This window comes from Adiantum capillus-veneris, chromosome 1 (genome assembly GCF_014529385.1).
Source record: "Adiantum capillus-veneris isolate H3 chromosome 1, ASM1452938v2, whole genome shotgun sequence".
Taxonomy (NCBI): Eukaryota; Viridiplantae; Streptophyta; class Polypodiopsida; order Polypodiales; family Pteridaceae; genus Adiantum; species Adiantum capillus-veneris.
Genome location: NC_140931.1, coordinates 132,457,744 through 132,475,194, shown reverse-complemented (window position 1 = coordinate 132,475,194; position 17,451 = coordinate 132,457,744). Strand labels below are relative to the sequence as shown.

Here is a 17,451-nt window from a genome sequence, read left to right as displayed (position 1 = left end):
CTTGTTCGCATAAAACTTTCCGTCATCGGAATCTGAGCTGTTTGTAGACGAGTCCTCAGTAGAACTGTCAGTCTCTGGGTGAGATGTAGCCTTCTTTGCCTTTTTCTTGCCCTTTCCGAAGCTTTGTTTCTTGCGTCGCTTTTTACCTTTTCTGTCTTCTTCGCTCGAATCCGAGGAGCTAGAAGAACTATCAGAAGAAGAAGAAGAACTGGGTACTCCTTCAAATCGAACACGCTTCTTCTGTTTCTTTGCCTTGTCGAATGTCGACCGACGACCCAAATATCCCAGGAAGTCAATGCCTTTCTTCTGCTTTTTGCCGTGCTTTTTGGCTTTCTTTTGCGCGTCAAAAAGCTGAGCAATCCGCGCATCAACCACGTTCTCCAATTCCTTCTCCGTATATTTTCTTGGAGGCAGAAGGTTTCTTGAGAGCGGGTTTCGGGAGTGGTGTTGTGGTTCTTTGCCACTCTGTCTGTACCTCTTCCAAAGAGGTTTGGTTCATATATTTTGCCATCTTCAGGTCCTTGGCAAAATTGAGCATCATCTTTGTTGCATCGCCAATCAACTGGCGACGCTTCATCTCTCGCCGCTCCGCCTAAGTAGGCCAAGGCGGGCCATACTCTCTGCCGGAATCTTCGTTGTGATCCCTGCCCGCATCTCCAGATGCAGAGGGAGTCGACTGATCATTGCCTGAAGCCATAGGTGCCGCGGAAAAAAAAAATCGGGGATCGGATTTCCCATAGAAGAGAAATCGGTCGTGCTCTGATACCACTGTAATAGACTTGGACACTCCAAGTCACGAGTGTCCAAGTCACGAATCAACCGCGACAGCACGAAATAACCACTTCAAAACAAGTCACAGATCACAATAGATGTACACTGGCCCGGCGGAGTTCCGTGCCTAGAGATATTGGCCCCAAAGACTAGCGCCCCTTTCGGTATTTCTTTTTATATTAATCAGATCAAAGTACAAGAGTGTGGCTAGGGTTTCACTCTCAGACTCTGCGTCCAGATGCTCTGAGAATTGAAGCCTTCACCACTTATTTAAAGATACAAGGGATGCCCAAAAGCAGAGCCCCAAAAGCTTTTAAAATAAAAAGCATAAGAGCTCAAAAGCTCTTCTCTCTCAAGTTCTCCTTTTTTTTTTGTTAAAAAAAAAGCATTCTCTTCAAAAGCGAAATTCACGTCGCTTTTTTTTTTTTTTCAACCTCCGCGATTTCCGGAAATTAGGGTTTCTGGCAGAAATTAGGGTTTCTGCTATCCGCCACGTCATCACTTTGTGACAGATTTCAACATATCCAATATTGTGGAATTGGCGATCTCACTCTGCCCATCCGTTTGAGAATGATACGCAGAAGAAAAATTCAACTTCGTGCCAAGATTATCAAACAATGCACACCAAAAATTTTGTGTCATGTGAGGATCTCGATCACAATGAAGTATGAGGGCGCCCTGACAAAGTGGACGGCTGGCCCAGAAGTGGACGGCCGGACAATACAGCCTATATGCATATGCAAAGGGTGGCCAGCCCGGAGACACACTAGCCGTACACGCATGCCCTAGACCTGTGAAGCAGCAATGGTGTAAATCTAACACCCCCTCTCAGCATCTGATGCTGAAAAAACCGCGTGAATCCGAAGATGTGAGGCAAATGATGAAGATGTTGTCACAAACTGCTGACGTGTCAAGTCACTGAGGGACGGAGCTATCGGCCAAGAGGCCTAAACCCTAAGAAGCAGAAGCAGTAGAAGGGGATGACCTCGCAACTATACGGATTCGCGGAATTCACTCTGACAGACTGTATAGAAAACCCAGATTTCGCACTGGATGCTGAGGTGGCAAACTGTACGGATTTCCGTGTTTCACACTGACAGTGATGATGTGGCAGTTGTATGGATTTCGGTGATTTGCGCTGGCAGTTTTTAAGCTCCTGCTTTTGGACCAGAAATCCAGACTAAGCAGTCTGCGCTGTGAAGGGCCTCTGAGAAGAGGTGTGGTCAGACCAAGCTGTCTGCACCGTAATCATCCTGTAAAAGTAGGGAAGCCAGACTGAGAAGTCTGCGCTAAGGAAAATATGGGAATCAGTGGCCAGACCAAGATGTCTGCGCCGACCTGCCTGTAACTCCTGCCTCCAATCCTCTGTGTAAACCAAAGCATAATCCTGCCAACAATGCCACTAGACCTGGCCGGGTCGGTGTGGCTCTCAAGATGAATGAGCTGGGAGTGGCATACTGCCCAAGTCGGGGGATAAGTCTGTTGTAAGGTTACCAAGGGTGAGTGTAAGCAACTCTGAAGGTAGCAATCCAAATGATCAGGAGTATAGAAGAGCAACTCCACTACCATCCAAGCCAAGCTCCGGATGACTCCAGATGTAGGTGCGTAATGCTTGATCTCCCACATCTCGCGGGTAAACTCTCCAAGAGAGTCTAAAGCACTGAAGTCCACTCCAGTCTGTAGATTCCAAGCAATGAACCTGTCCAAGAAGAGATCCAAGATCCTCTCCCTAAGTCCATGTAGATGTTCCAGTGTAAGCAAGTGATCTAACGTGTCGAGGTCAAGTAGTAAGTGTCTGTCCACCCAAGATGGTGGTGTCCTCTCTGGGAATGTCGGAATCCCATATGCCATGAGCATGGCCATATCTCGTGTGAACTCCTCTAATGAGTGCATAGGTGTGTCCATAGCAAACCACAATTCACCACCCCCTCTGGTGTGTGCAACCGCCCAATGATGGCTAGAGTGAATGAATCTTCCAAGATCTGATGCCCGTGTATGATCAAGCCGATGTCGAAGCTACCATGTGCTGCAGTAGTCACTGATAGACCGCAAGGACCACCACCGTATGGTGTCCGGCAAGGGTAAAGTCAAAAGGCGGTTCTTGGTTAAATTCAAGAACTATCCTGCATTGGATGCGAAGTGGATGGAGGAGGAGGATGTCACAAAGTGATGACGTGGCAGACAGCAGAAACCCTAATTTCTGCCAAAAACCCTAAAATTCCTGCAAACCCTAATTTCTGCCAAAAACCCTAATTTCCGGAAATCGCGGAGGCGGATTATTAAAAAATAAATAAAAAAATTTGGAAAATGATGAGCTACGCAAATTTCGCTTTCTCTCTACTTAAATGAGAAAGAGAGAGAGAATGCTTTTGCTTTCATGATTTGACTCTCTGTGAGAGAGAGAGAGAGAGCAATTGCTTTTGATTTGAAGCTTTTGGGGCTCTGCTATTGGGCATCCCTTGTAACCTTTAAATTAGTGGTGAGGGCCTCACTTCTCAGAGCATCTGGACGCAGAGTCTGAAAGTGAAACCCTAACCGCTCTCTTGTACTTTGATGATTGATTAATATAAAAAGAAATACCGAAAGGGGCGCCAGTATTTGGGGCCAATATCTCTAGGCACGGAACTCCCCCGGGCCAGTGCAAATCTATTGTGATCTGTGAATTGTTTTGAAGTGGTTATTTGGTGCTGTCGCGGTTGATTCTTGACTTGGAGTGTCCAAGTCTGTTACAGTGGTATCAGAGCACGGCCGATTTCTCTTCTACGGGAAATCCGATCCCCGAATTTTTTTTTCCGCGGCACCTATGGCTTCAGGCAATGATCAGTCGACTCTCTCTGCATCTGGAGATGCGGGCTGGGATCACAACGAAGATTGAGACAAAGAGTATGGCCCGCCTCGGCCTACTCAGGCGGAGCAAAGAGAGATGGAGCGTCGTCAATTGATTGGCGATGCAACAAAGATGATGCTCAATTTTGCCAAGGATCCGAAGATGGCAAAATATATGAACCAGACCTCTTTGGAAGAGGTACAGATGGAGTGGCAGAGAACCACAACACCACTCCCGAAACCCGCTCTCAAGAAACCTTCTGCCTCCAAGAAAATATACAGAGCAGGAACTGGAGAACGTGGTTGATGCACGGATTGCTCAGCTTTTCGACGTGCAAAAGAAAGACAAAAAGCACGGCAAAAAGCAGAAGAAAGGCACTGACTTCCCGGGATATTTGGGTCGTCGGTCGACATTTGACAAGGCAAAGAAATTGAAGAAGCGCGTCAAGTTTGAAGACCTACCCAGTTCTTCTTCTTCTTCTTCTGACAGTTTCTCTAGCTCCTCGGACTCGAGCGAAGAAGACAGAAAAGGTAAAAAGCGAAGCAAGAAGCAACGCTTTGGAAAGGGCAAGAGAAAGGCAAAGAAGGCTAAATCTCGCCCAGAGACTGACAGTTCTACTGAGGACTCGTCTACAAACAGCTCACATTCCGATGACAGAAAGTTTTATGCGAACAAGAAGAATTTTTACAAAGCCAACCAGTATGACTTTCTCGAAGATAAAAGCAAGAAAGTCCGAGAGTCTAAGGAAGGTGGCCACTCGTTCAAGTTTGATACTTTTCAGGATACTCAGATGCTTCGAAGGCTTTGTCTCTTTTCAACAGTTTGACATCGCTTTCGCGGGAGGACACTATTCAGAGCACTCCAAGATTCGGAGTGCTACCTTTTACTTTAAGGGGAATGCTCGTACTTGGTGGTCCACGCTTCTTTTAAACAAGACTGCGCCAGTTAAATGGCTGAAATTTAAGAAGCTTTTTATTTCTTCTTGGTTGACGGAAGAATATGAACGAGATGTACGAGCTGCTTGGAACCATCTTTGGATGACCAAGAAAGATACAATCAATGCTTATTGTGAAAGATTCTGGAACTCTTTTCTACCCGCCTCTTCATTCAAGAAGATCTTGTTCAGAGAACAGATTGAGCGGTTTACCTTGGGTCTACCTACAGAGATCCGAAATCACTGCTTGGAACAGAAGTCAGCTTCTGTTCAGGAGTTGATGAGTCATGCAAAGCGGGGCTTTGCCATTCACTCTGGCAGCCTGACCTACCCCACAGATGAGGCCATGACACAACGAGCCGAACAAACTTCTGGGAATGAAAATAGAAAGAAAAAGAGCAAGCCAGAGAAAAAGGATGCACAACCCAAGCTTACTCCTGAGGAGAGAGCTCGCTTCATTAGAGAGGGGAAGTGCTTTGGATGCGGGAAACATGGACATATTTCCGCAAAGTGCCCTCATAAGGCACAGAAAGAACAGAATGATAAAGACGACGACAGATCCGAGAGTTCGAGAGCAGCTGAGGAATGTGGCAGAAAAGGCAGATAGAAAAGCAGAACTGGTACCACATGGCGTGGGACCTGCACCGAATCTAATGAATGAAAGTACAAACTTTGCCGCTTTCAGGGCAAAGTGAAGGATCAGGAAGCTCTTTTGAAGGAGCCAAGGCCAACTTCTTTTCACTTGGAATTGGCGGCTCGATTTGGAACTACGCCCGACAGATTGACGCCACAGGCGGAGGTAGTTCGACTGGCACCCGGATGGGATGTTGCCATTACACCGAGCATTGGCAAACTTCGTTTTCAATGACAGGGGTGTTCAGGGCACGCGAGTGACGTTCTACTCGGGATCCCTTGGTACCACAAGAACTACGCCGTGGTTGACTACCGGGCCGAGAAAGCGACTTTGATAAATGAAGGGCTTAGAGATTGTACTTGATGAACTTCAGTTTTCTTACTCATTCTTTTGGGAGAACTAAACGATGGATAAAGGTTGAATATGTTTTGACCTGAAGAAAAGAACCCCAAGATTTTGTTCTCCACACTCATGCCGATTGCTTTTGAGAGGGCCTGAAGATCATACCATTGATCTGATATCTGGAAGCATGCCACCGAATCGGCCACCTTATCGTGTGAGCCGAGTACAGAATGAAAAGATTATGAACCCAGTGAAAGACCTCTTGGAAAAGGGTCTCGTCCAGCCTAGTACTTCACCGTATTGCTCTCCAGTGTTGTTGGTTTTTGAAGAAAGACAGATCTTGGAGAATGTGCATCGATTATAGAGCTCTCAACAAAATCACCATCAAGAACAAATTTCCGATTCCTAGGATCGATGATATACTCGACAAGTTATAGGGATCCTCGTGCTTTAGCAGGATTGACTTGAAGAGTGGATATCATCAGATCAGGATAGCGCCAGGAGATGTCTACAAGACAGCTTTTCGGACGACTTTTGGGTTATTTTAGTTTTTGGTGATGCCTATTGGCTTAACCAATGCTCTTGCGACTTTTAACCGGATGATGGACAAGATTTTTCGAGAGTACAGGCTATTTGTTGGCACTTTCTTTGACGACATCATTGTTTTCTCAAAGAATGAGGCAGAACACAGAGATCATCTGCATCAAGTCTTTCAGGCATTACGAGATCACACGTTAGTGATTAATGCAAAGAAAAGTGAATTTTTCCTACCAGAGATACACTTTTTGGGACACATTGTGTCAGCAACAAGAGTGCAAATGGACCCGGCCAAGATAGAGACTATCCGTGATTGGCCCGATTTGAGGAATGTCCATGAAGTTAGAAGCTTCTTGGGACTGTGTTCGTACTACAGGGGGTTCATACGAAAGTTTGCAGAGGTTGCTTCCCCTTTGCATATCTTGACACGAAAGTTTGCAGAGGTTGCTTCCCCTTTGCATATCTTGACACAGAAAGGAGTACCTTTTTCGTGGGGACCCACAGAGGTGACTGCCTTTCCGACATTGAAAGAGAAATTGACTACGGGACCTGTTTTGACTTTGCCGGACTTGCAGAAGTCATTTGAAGTGTATTATGATGCTTGTGGTCGTAGTCTGGGTGCGGTCTTGATGCAAGAAGGCCATGTCATAGCTTACGAGAGCCGTTTGTTCTCTAGGCCGGAGATGACAGCACAGATTTATGAGAAAGAGCTATTGGCGGTTATCCATGCTCTTACTCAGTGGCGGCATTACCTACTCGGAGCGGATTTTACTGTCTTTAGAGACCATCAGAGTTTGCGCTACTTCTTGTCACAGAAGCAGCTTTCGGAAAAGCACATGCGGTGGGTGAACATCTTGTCACAGTTCCACTTCCAGATTGTCCATGTGCAGGGACAGAAGAATGTGGTGGCAGATGTTTTGTCTCGAAAACCGTTGGTTCTGGCTATTTCCACGATACATCATAGGAGCTTCGAGGATATGGTCGATCAATATGCCACAGATACAGATTTTGCAGATATTTTCACACGGATACGGGATGGGGAGACAGTAGCTGGATACTCCCTTCGGGAAGGCTACTTGATGAAACAGACTATGTTGTGCGTTACACAGCCGTTGGGGGAAAAGGTTATGACTGATTGCCACTGTCCACCTTTTACGGGTCACCACGGCATTGCTACCACCATGAAAGGGGTAGAGAGAGATTTCTTATGGCGGAGACTGAAGAAGGATGTGGAAGAGTTTGTGCGCAGTTGCTTGGTATGCCAGAAGGTCAAGTTTGACAGGCATAAGGCACAGGGATTGTTACAGCCTTTACCCATACCCACCCGCCCCTCGGAAAATATTGAAATGGATTTCATTTTTTTTTATCTCCCGAGAATACAGAATGATCACGATGATTTTCCGATTACATGGCACGCCTGAGACGATTGTCTCCGACAGAGACCCCAGATTTATGAGTTTGTTTTGGAAGGCAATTTGGGAGAACATTGGCACGCGGTTGCAGTTCTCGTCATCGTTCTACTTGCAGACTGACGGGCAATCTGAGATTGCCAATTCAGTGATTTTAGATTTATTGAAGTCTTGTATCTCGCATCAGAAGATTCAATGGGAAAAGAACTTACCTTTGGTGGAACTTGCCTACAATAACACGATACACTCTTCGACGGGGAAGACGCCATGTGAGATTGTTGAAAGTGTTGTTAAGGTTCCATCCTTCCTGAGCACGAAAGATTAGAAATTTGAAGCGGATGAATATTCGCGAGACTTGGATACGGCTTTTGCCAAGGTTCGCGAGACTTTGCAAAAGTCTCAAGAACGACAGAAAAAGGCAGCGGATCGCCATCGTCGCGACTGGAAACTGAAGGAGGATGATTGGGTGCTCTTACTTTTGAGAAGGCACACCTAAGAAAGAAAAAGGGAAAGGAGAGGCTTTTTCCAAAGCTTAGTATGTGATACTACGGACCTTTCCAGATCAGTGACAAGATAAATGATGTCTCCTTCCAATTGAAATTGCCAGATACTTGGAGGATTCACAATGCATTGCATGTGAGTCTCTTGAAACCTGTTAAGGGTGATGTGCCTGATGATGGGGAGCCTGATGAGCAACCCAAAGTGGAAGAAAACGAGGAGATCCTTGTTCCTGAACAGATTTTGGCACATAATGATACGAAGAAAGGTAAAGTCCGAAGGCGGTTCTTGGTTAAGTTCAAGAACTTTCCTGCATTTGATGCGAAGTGGATGGAGGAGGAGGACCTAGCAGATACTCCTCGGATTGTGAAACTTTACCTCGATGTTTTGGTTTAGCATAGTCTACCTCAAACGGAACCCAGAAACTCAGCTTGGCCGAAGATCTGGTGCAATGGGATGCACAAGAGGGGAGTTACTCCACTCCTTTGTCAACAAATGCCTCGATTTTGATACTAAAGTCACTGATGTCTCTTTGAGCCTCAGGGATACTGAGAGCTGACAGTACTCTGCTGGATGACTTTATGAAATGGAATTCCTGATAATGATGCTGATTTGTTTCTTCACTTCTTTTGAGTGCAGGAACTGATAGCCGAAATGACTGCAGCATTTTGGTCTGATTGATCTCGAATGGACATGGTTGCAATAGGGGTTAGTCAATCGGACATCGATGAGGTCCCGATTGGACCTAGATGTGATTGCTAGCTACATTGCCGATAAATCATGGTCTAAGATCCGAATGAATGTTGAATGTCATGTGATGTCCTGTGATGTCTGGTGATGTCGTGTGATGTGATTGTCGATTTTGTACATGTGCTGGATGTGTGTTCCTAGTACGTAGGTACTAACAGTCAGTGTCTGCTAAGACGGTTTATGGCTTTTGTCGGTTTTGCAGGCGTAATCGCGGTCGATTACAATGCTTTCAAGAGGGGGGTATGTCACAAAGTGATGACGTGGCGGACAGCAGAAACCCTAATTTCTGCCAGAAACCCTAAAATTCCTGCAAACCCTAATTTCTGCCAGAAAGCCTAATTTCCGGAAATCGCGGAGGCGGATTATTATTATTAAAAAAAAAAAAAAAAAGGAAAATAATGAGCGACGCAAATTTCGATTTTTCTCTACTTAAATGAGAAAGAGAGAGAGAATGCTTTTGCTTTCATGATTTGACTCTCTGTGAGAGAGAGAGAGCAATTGCTTTTGATTTGAAGCTTTTGGGGCTCTGCTTTTGGGCATCCCTTGTAACCTTTAAATTAGTGGTGAGGGCCTCACTTCTCAGAGCATCTGGACGCAGAGTCTGAGAGTGAAACCCTAACCGCTCTCTTGTACTTTGATGATTGATTAATATAAAAAGAAATACCGAAAGGGGCGCCAGTCTTTGGGGCCAATATCTCTAGGCACGGAACTCCGCCGGGCCAGTGCAAATCTATTGTGATCTGTGAATTGTTTTGAAGTGGTTATTTGGTGCTGTCGCGGTTGATTCTTGACTTGGAGTGTCCAAGTCTGTTACAGAGGACCTAGTAGATACTCCTCAGGTTGTGAAACTTAACCTTGAAGCTTTTGGTTTAGCATAGTCTACTCCTAATGGAACTCCGAATTCAACTTGGCCGAAGATCTGACGTAGTGGGTTGCACAAGAGGGGAGTTACTCCGCTCCTTTGTCAACAGATGCCTTGATTTTTGAATACTAGAGTCACTGATGTCTCTTTGAGCTTCAGGGATGCTGAGAGCTGACAGTATTCTGTTGTATGACTTTATGAAATGGAATTCCGGATTATATGAAACTGATTTGTTCTTGACTTGTTTAAGTGTAGGAATTGATGGACGAAATGACTACAGCATTTTCGTCTGAATGATCTCCATAGACATGGTTGCAATAGGGATTAGTCAATCGGGCATATATGAGGTCCTGAGTGGATCTAGATGCGGTTGCTAATTGCATTGCCCTACGATCCGAATGAATGTTGAATGTGATTTGTCATGTGATGTCCTATGATGTCAAGTGATGTCGTGTGATGTGATTGTCGATTGGTATAAGTGCTAGATGTGTGTTCCTAGTGCGTCCGTACTAACAGTCGGTGTCTGCTAAGACAGTTTATGGCTTCTGTCTGTTTTGCAAGTGTAATCGAGGGCGATTACAATGCTTCCAAGGGAGGGGTATGTCACAAACTGATGACGTGGCTGCCCAGTATACACACACACTCTCTGGCAAAGACATTGATGACGTGGTTGTCCTGTGGGAACCCCCGGAATTGATCTGAGATTGTTGACGTAGCTGGCTGCTGACAAGGACTGACACGTGGCATGACTGTATGGACTGCCCGTAAAATCCGGCGCGAAATGCGGAAAGAAATCCGAGCACGACAGTTTGCTTTTTCAGCCCTGGGGAAAAGCCAACGCAAATTTTGAGAGCTGCTTTATTTTTACGTAAGCAGTAGAGAGAGAGCTTTTGTTTTCAAAAGGTTACTAAGCCTTGTGAGAGGCAAGCTTTTTAAAATTCACATCTTTTGAAGCTTTTGGGCTCTACTTTTAGCATTCCTTGTAAACATTTAAATATGTGGGCAGGGCCTCACAACTCAGAGCATCTGGACGCAGAGTCTGAGAGTGAGCGCCTGCGTACACTCTTGTACTTTGAACACAGATTGATACAAAAAGAAATACCGAAAGGGGCGCCAGTCTTTGGGGCCAATATCTCTGGGCACAGAACTCCGTCGGGCCAGTGTCGAGTTAATTGTGAACTGTGAACTGTTTTGAAGTGATTATTTGAGGTGTCGCGGTAGAGTCTCAACTTGGAGTGTCCAAATCTGTTACAGTGACTAGGGCCTTCGTTGAGACAGTAGGGACCTCATCATGCGCACACCAGTGTCAGCCATTTGAGAAGACCCAACAGATCAGTTGCTTCAGAGCCAAAGGATATGCGTGCAGTTGCTACTAACTTTTACCTTGACCTGCTGTCAGCAGACCCTCAGTCAAAGCGTCAGGATGCATGCAAAGAGCAGGTTTGGGCACAAATGCCTTGTTTTGTGACTGAGGAGATGCGCCAGAGGCTTGAGCTGCCTTTACAGCTAGAGGGGCTCCATGAGGCCCTCAGAGCACTTCCCCGAGGTTGTCCTAGTGCGGATGGTTTGACTCCCAGTTTTTTCTTGGAGTATTGGGACTTACTTGGCTCAGATCTTTGTAGCGCTTTTCAATACATCTTACACATAGGAGAGATGCTTGACAACATGAGTGAGGGCTTGATCTACCTCATTCCCAAGGAGGGCGGCTCCTTAAACGAGATTTGACAGTGGCGGCCCATCACCATCCTCAACTCCACCTACCAAATTCTAGCCAAGGCTCTGAGCATTTCTAGAGAGCATTATACATGGGACCCAAACAGGTTTTGTCAAGGAGCGCAGTATCCTTGACAACATCTTCACCTTTTGGGAGGCAGCTGCCCTCGCGCACCTTTGAGGTGAGGATCTGGTGATACTTCTTCTCGATTTTGAGAACACATACGACAGAGTTGACTGGGACTTCTTAGAGGGCACTCGAGCACTCTACGCAGGATGGGTTTCTCAGACGCTTGGATCGGAGGTATGTCAGCTCTCTATAGACGTGCACACAGTCGGGTGCTTTTGGCAAGAGGTAGAGGGGACCGGTTCATGCTCACACGTTCGCTCAGACAGGGTTGCCCACTAGCCCCCTTCCTCTTTCTGTTCTATGTTGAGGCGATGAGCAGATTCTTGATTTCACAGCAGGTTGGTCTGCGTGGCTCAGCGCTCCCTATTCGGGGTGATGAGCTACTGGATGCTAAGTTTGCCGACTCCTCAGCTCTGTACTTGGAGGGCCAGGAGGCCAACCTGCACAGGTGTGAGCAAGCTCTAGAGACGTTTTGTTGTGCATCAAGCGCACTGATCAACTGGAGGAAGGCATTGACTTTCTGGGTTGGCAGTGCTCCTACGCCTGATTGGTTGCCAGGTGAGGGCTTTAGATGGATTCCCCTAGAGACTGCAGTTCGCTTCTTGGGCTGTCAGATTGGCCTCGACTTGTCTCCTGAGCAACAAATTGCTCCCCTCCTCATGTCCACCAGGAGGAAGTTGCTACATTGGATTCGGCACGGCTCTCTTTGGCAGGCAGAGTTGTAGTGGCCAACCAAGTGTTGTTGGCTACTATGTGGTACATTACATCTTGTTGGATCTTTTCGAGCTCCTGTATCAGCCAGTTAGAAAGGCTGATTAGGAACCAGGGCGCGACACCCAGCTAACCCGGGCCAAAGTAGCCTGGCAGGTCATCACTCTACCATGTTGTGGAAAGAGCACATGAAAGTATGAGCACCAAACATGGACATTTCCGTTGTGAATTGCTACAGTTGATTGCTTTAGATCAGAAGAGAAAGATTCGATCTCATTGTTTGCGTGTGTGTGATGAACGCTTTGGCACTCCGTCTCTTTGTTCATCGACATTGCATCATAGTTACCCGGAACGCGGAACGGGAACGGCAACGGGATCCCCACGGAACGGGGAACGGCTAGGGGTCCGGAACGGGAACGTCGCGGAACGGGAGGTATAAAAAACACCCAAATAGTGCAATTTTTAGCTCCTTGTGTTTAAATACAAGGAGTATTAGAGTGCTTTGACTCTAATACTCACAAAAAACTCGTTTTGAAGACCATTCAACCTTGCTATGACTAGATGATGTGAGAGAGAGAGAGAGAGAGAGAGAGAGAGGGAGAGATTTGAGAGAGTGGGAGGGAGAGGAAGAGAGCTTGAAGGCTTGAAGCCTTGAGCCTTGAGAGGGAGAGATCTTGAGAGTGAGAGGGAGAGCTTGAGCCTTGAGGATTAGCTTGTGAAGAGAAAGGGGAAGGGGGATGCATTTTATGAGTCCTTGAGGCCTTGCACACTTTCAGAAGAAGCCCAAACATTTACTTCAATTTTTTCAATTTTTGCCAAATTTGTTTGTAGCCGTTGGCCGTTCCAGGGGCATTCCGGAACGGTCCGGGGGCGTTTCGGAACGTTCCAGAACGGCCGTTCCGGTTTGCATTGGCCACCCGGAATGTCAGACATTCCGGGACGTTCCGGAACGTTCGGGAAGAGAACTGCCCCCCGGAACGCCGGAACGGGGGCTAGGGGGCGTTCCCCGGTAACTATGCATTGCATGCACAGTCTTTTAGGAAGACAAGATTTTTTCCACTCACTTTACATGGAATAGGTATGTTCATGGTTTTGTGTTGGAAATGGTTTCAGGAATTTTCAGCCATGGAGATTCTTGAAGAAGAAAGAAGCATGACTATCGACGAAGTTGAAGCATCGAAGGAGCCACAGAAGACTTTGTGTCGCTTTCGGCGCGGCCCAAAGAAGCAAGCATTGCAGACCTTTATGAAGTTCACGTACCGCACGACCCACACATCAGAGTGGGCCGGCGAAGAGTCCCTTCCAGGGTTCCGGATGCTATTGGCGATCTCCCTCGACGCCATACAGTTCGGTACGGGTACCTCACTCTGAAAAGTAGGGGATGTCACGTGACAGATCCAACCCTATGTGTCCATGAACAAGCTACAGCACGACAAGGCTTCAGTGAGTCCAGTCAGTCTAGATTTAGAAGTGTTCTGGCACTTTTGTGAGTTTGTTAGCAGACCGTGCATGGCCAGTCACTTAGTGTAGATGCATATCCTCTGGTTGCACACAGCATGATCATAAGCATTCCCATCAAAATCCTTCAGGGGAATTTTCCAGTGCATTTAGCCTACTTTACCTATTTTTAACATTTTCCACTTATTATTTTTAAGTGACTTCTGTTGGAAAGTAGGTAGGGCAAATTGAGTAAGTTTGTATATAAGCAAACCTAGACTAGCACTAATGGGCAGAAGAGGCAGCAGGAGCACCATCGCTTAACAGGCAACTTCTCAGCAGAACCCCAAGCCTTAGCGTTTTTGCTCCACAGCAACAACCTAGCGTTTTTAGACCAGTTCAGCCAGCGATTTGTACTTGCAGATTCCGGCGACAGAAGAACATCATATCAGCCTAGCGCTTTGCATTTGCAGAACAACCGGCGACAGATTTGCAGATTTTCAGCCCTAGCGTTTTTGCATCTGCATCATAACCCAGCGTTTTGCAGATTCACCGCGACGGAACATCAAGAAACCTCAACGTTTTCTGTTTTCAGCCCTGACACCGCAAATCAAGTCCCGAACCTCACAGATCTCACCTTCCCGCAGAAGTTCCTCGCCGCACGGTCAGTTTTCGCAAGGTTTACAGTTTCAGCCCGAAAAACACAGATTTCTGCGTTTTCAGTGCGTCGTCGTCGCATCGTCGTCATCGACATCGTCACCGACATAGAGTCAGAATTCAGCAGATAAAGATCTGCAGATTTCAGCCCGTCTCGTCATCGTCCTCATCGTCGTCGATATCGTCGGCAAGTCCAAGCATTGTAGAGATTTGTGCAATCATAAGTAGACCACTCTCGCCATAGAGAGTGGGGCCTTCGGAGGAGGGTTTTACAACGTCTCTGGTGTCGTATTTCTCTTCTCTCTCTATCTCTCAGTCTCATGCACTTTCACGCACAGTGTCCATTCACTTTGTTTGTGTCCATTGCACTCTCTCATTAAGAACGGAAGGCTCTCCCTTCCATAAGAACAAAAGGAACCTTGAGCACAGTTTGGAGCACTCATCTTGAGCAAAGTTCAAACATTCATTCAGCTGCACCTAGCAGTTAATAAGAAGAGGAAAATGGTATAGCCTTTCTATCACGCAAATGTGGTAGATTGGTTATGCCATTTCCCTCTTGAATAACAGGTCTTGAGTTCAACTCGAGTCCTCGTTGGATAGATCTTTAAGGTCTCTTGGGATGGTTTCCTATGACGTTAAAAATTCTCCTCTCTCTCTCTCTCTCTCTCTCTCTCTCTCTCTCTCTCTCAGAGGCGGATTACGCACACCTACTGCTCATTTACATAACTCATTACATCAGTTGAGGATAGAGATAAATAGATGGAAGGGAAAATAGGTAGGGGATCGAATATGTCAGCTTTGTGAGAGGGCACCGGAGACAAAGGACCATTACATTAGCAGATATATGGTATGATAAAATATTTAATTGGCAAGGGAGGGGGGAAGGGGAAGGGGAAGGGGAGGGGGGGGGGGGCCAACTTTGGGTCCACTACAACAGTTTAAGCCCTTTTGAGGACTAAGGTGCTTAAGAATCTTCCTCTTGGAACTCCAGAGAAGCCGGGCAGCCATTTTGATTGCAATGAAATGGAGAGTGAAGCAAGTGAACTTCGACCAAGTGAATAAGAGTCCTGAAATGATGATTAGTCTGGAATTCTATATCAAAGGAGTGATATGGTCCCTACCCCAGCTCAGCAGGATTGAAATTCATATTCCATTAAAGGTAGAACATAACAGTAAGCAGAACCATTGTCGAGCAGTTTTGCCACAGGAATTTTCAGGCTTTGCTTTATTCACAAAGAGTCATACTCGAACTAAGAGGGGAAGAGAAGTACCAGCTGTCTTCTTTAACAGGGCGAGTGACTTGAATGGAAGAATTAGCAACGATCTTGCCCGAATCAAGGTACCTAATTCTGATATCGCGAATGACCATGCCGATGAAGGTGGCTTTGTTGGTGGGCATATTCTCCCGCCATTCGATCACTTCCGGCTTCTTGAAGCCCGATGGACTTGGTGAAGCTGATGCAGAAAACTCCTGCCAACGTGACGTCTGCGTGGAGAAAGCTGAAGAGATTGGGAGGGTCTGGTGTATGCGCTTCTGCTGCTTTGAACTGAGAAATGCTTCTGTTGAGGATGCACGCAGTGCTAGCGCTGCTGAATGTGTCATCTCCATGGCTCCTTCTCCACAAGGCGCAGCTCTCGCGTTGCCACCACCTTGGACTGTGGTATATGGACTCGGTACGAATGTGTTAAACATTGGAGGTACACAATAAACAAGGCGTCCACTAGAGAGGACATTTTCAAACACGTTGCAAGGCCAGGCTAATATGCACATACTTCTTGAATTGGCCTTTGCCCAACACAAGAACAATGACAAGAGGGGGGTATCAATATCTAAAGTGTATGCATGCCTCCGGATACGGAGGTGACAAAGCTACGACTTGTGGCTTGGAATTAATTGAATGCCATATTAGGATTGTTATCACACTGGCTCTCCATCAAGGATATGAGAACGTTGCCTGGTCAAGGCTCTCCATCAAGGATATGAAAATGTTGCCTGGTCAAAAAGTCGAATGTGAAATATCACTATCACATTTTTATTTAATGAGTAAGCCTAATGAGGTTTTCTGGTTGCTTGAGCCTACAGAAGGCCGCTTGGCATGATCTATGTCGTTGCCCTCGAGCCCAATCGCACGGCCAATAGCCTCACTCTAATACTTATCGCGCAGCGACAATGATAAATAAAGCAATGGAATATAAGGCGCCTGCTTTTTTTTGATCGCCTGTGAAAAATATATCATTGGCGTTGAGCAGTACATGGCGAGATGTTGACAGCAAAGTGGTGATGAGATTGCAGCAACTTGATTGGTCTGTTCTTACGCGCCATCACCGATCATGGAGCAAAATCTAACAGTATTGCGAACACAGCCCCAATTTTCTACCAAGCTACCAAGGTGCTCCTCTTTAGCCACCAAAACAATATCATCCACCTCGACGTCAAACCGGACAATATCCTCTTGCATAATTCAAGACAGCCATCCACAGCATGCCTAGCAAATTTTGGATTCGCTTTACCACTTGAATCGAGCAACCCCGGCCAGCAGCTATATTCAAGACAAGCTAGCCAAATATGCCTATATGAGCAATGATCATTTGTTGGGAGATCAAGAAATCCTAGTTTTTGTGCACTAGAGGTTGAAATTAATGGGATGGTGAGGGCAGAAGCCGATACATGGAGCCTCAATATGAGGTCGTTGCCTCCACAAAACAATATTGCGCTCACCTTGAATGGTGGCATGATCCTCGCAAAGAGGAGCTCAAAGAGGACCTACGAAGCGGCATGAGCGGTTGGGAGTGACTAGATGGTAAGGCATAGGACCTCTTGTTGGGAATGCTTTGTCCCCACTTTTAGAAGAGGATGTTGTTGGAGCAACTGGTCAACTATCCTTGGCTTATTAAGAATATTTCATATCCAAATGATCCAACACATCTCTCCATAAATAACATTGTGTGTCCATGTGACAAGAGAAAAATCCCCCCCCCCCAAACGTAGCCACGGCAGCACGCAGGGTCTACATGTGCTCCGAGTGAGCTCTCCAACTTTCGTCGTGATGGAATCTCTGCTTCAAGTTTCTCTTGCATTGTGTCTCTCATGCTCGCCTTGCCACGTGGTGATAGCAGCTTGTTATTTATCATACGCCTTGTTTGTCAACCCATCATCATTGGCATCATCACTCCCTTTTGCAACCGACATTCTACACCTTGGCTTCTCAAGCATTTAGTAGAAGGTATCTCTCTCTCTC

General features: G+C 46.3%; 1 protein-coding gene across 3 annotated transcripts in view; it reads right to left on the bottom strand.

The window, feature by feature from the left end:
* The window catches only part of LOC147465582 (protein OSB3, chloroplastic/mitochondrial-like), a 48,136-nt gene extending 31,515 nt beyond the window's left edge, over positions 1–16,621 (bottom strand). The window contains exon 1 of one of the 3 annotated variants that reach the window (XM_086520709.1): positions 15,484–16,621. In XM_086520709.1, coding sequence (XP_086376835.1) covers positions 15,484–15,983 — 500 coding nt within the window. In that variant the 5' untranslated portion in view covers positions 15,984–16,621. The remainder of the gene's footprint in view (positions 1–15,483) is intronic. The other 2 variants (XM_086520714.1, XM_086520720.1) reach the window with 2 other exon arrangements.
* Between the last annotated feature and the right edge of the window lie 830 nt (positions 16,622–17,451).